Raw genomic sequence first — 274 nt, 5'->3', positions numbered from 1 at the left:
GCACACTCTGCTCCCCTGCGCACCAGCGCTGCGGGCGGGGGCCGCATCCAGCTGCCTGGCTCCATGCGAGCAGCTCGCCCTGTTCAAATACCAGGGGCCTGGGTAAATATTTACCCTTGCTCTTGCTGGGCAGGCTTATCGTGCAGGAGCAGGGGAACACGTCCGGGGCTGCTTCGACTCCTCTGCCAGCTCCTGGGCCTGGGGAGGCCGCTCAGGGTGCTCATGGGGGCTCAGGGTGCTCATGGTGCCCATGGCCGGGGGCAGCTGCCCACCC

General features: G+C 67.5%; 1 protein-coding gene across 1 annotated transcript in view; it reads left to right on the top strand.

Moving 5' to 3' along the window:
* Positions 1–106, top strand: part of MUC1 (mucin 1, cell surface associated) — a 4,081-nt gene extending 3,975 nt beyond the window's left edge. The window contains exon 7 of the mRNA XM_009648452.1: positions 27–106. Coding sequence (XP_009646747.1) covers positions 27–106 — 80 coding nt within the window. The remainder of the gene's footprint in view (positions 1–26) is intronic.
* The last annotated feature ends 168 nt before the right edge of the window (positions 107–274 follow it).

This window comes from Egretta garzetta, unplaced genomic scaffold (assembly GCF_000687185.1).
Source record: "Egretta garzetta isolate BGI_Z169 unplaced genomic scaffold, ASM68718v1 scaffold141, whole genome shotgun sequence".
Lineage (NCBI taxonomy): Eukaryota > Metazoa > Chordata > Aves > Pelecaniformes > Ardeidae > Egretta > Egretta garzetta.
The sequence above is the reverse complement of the archived record's forward strand: the minus strand, read 5'-3'. Positions and strand labels throughout refer to the sequence as shown.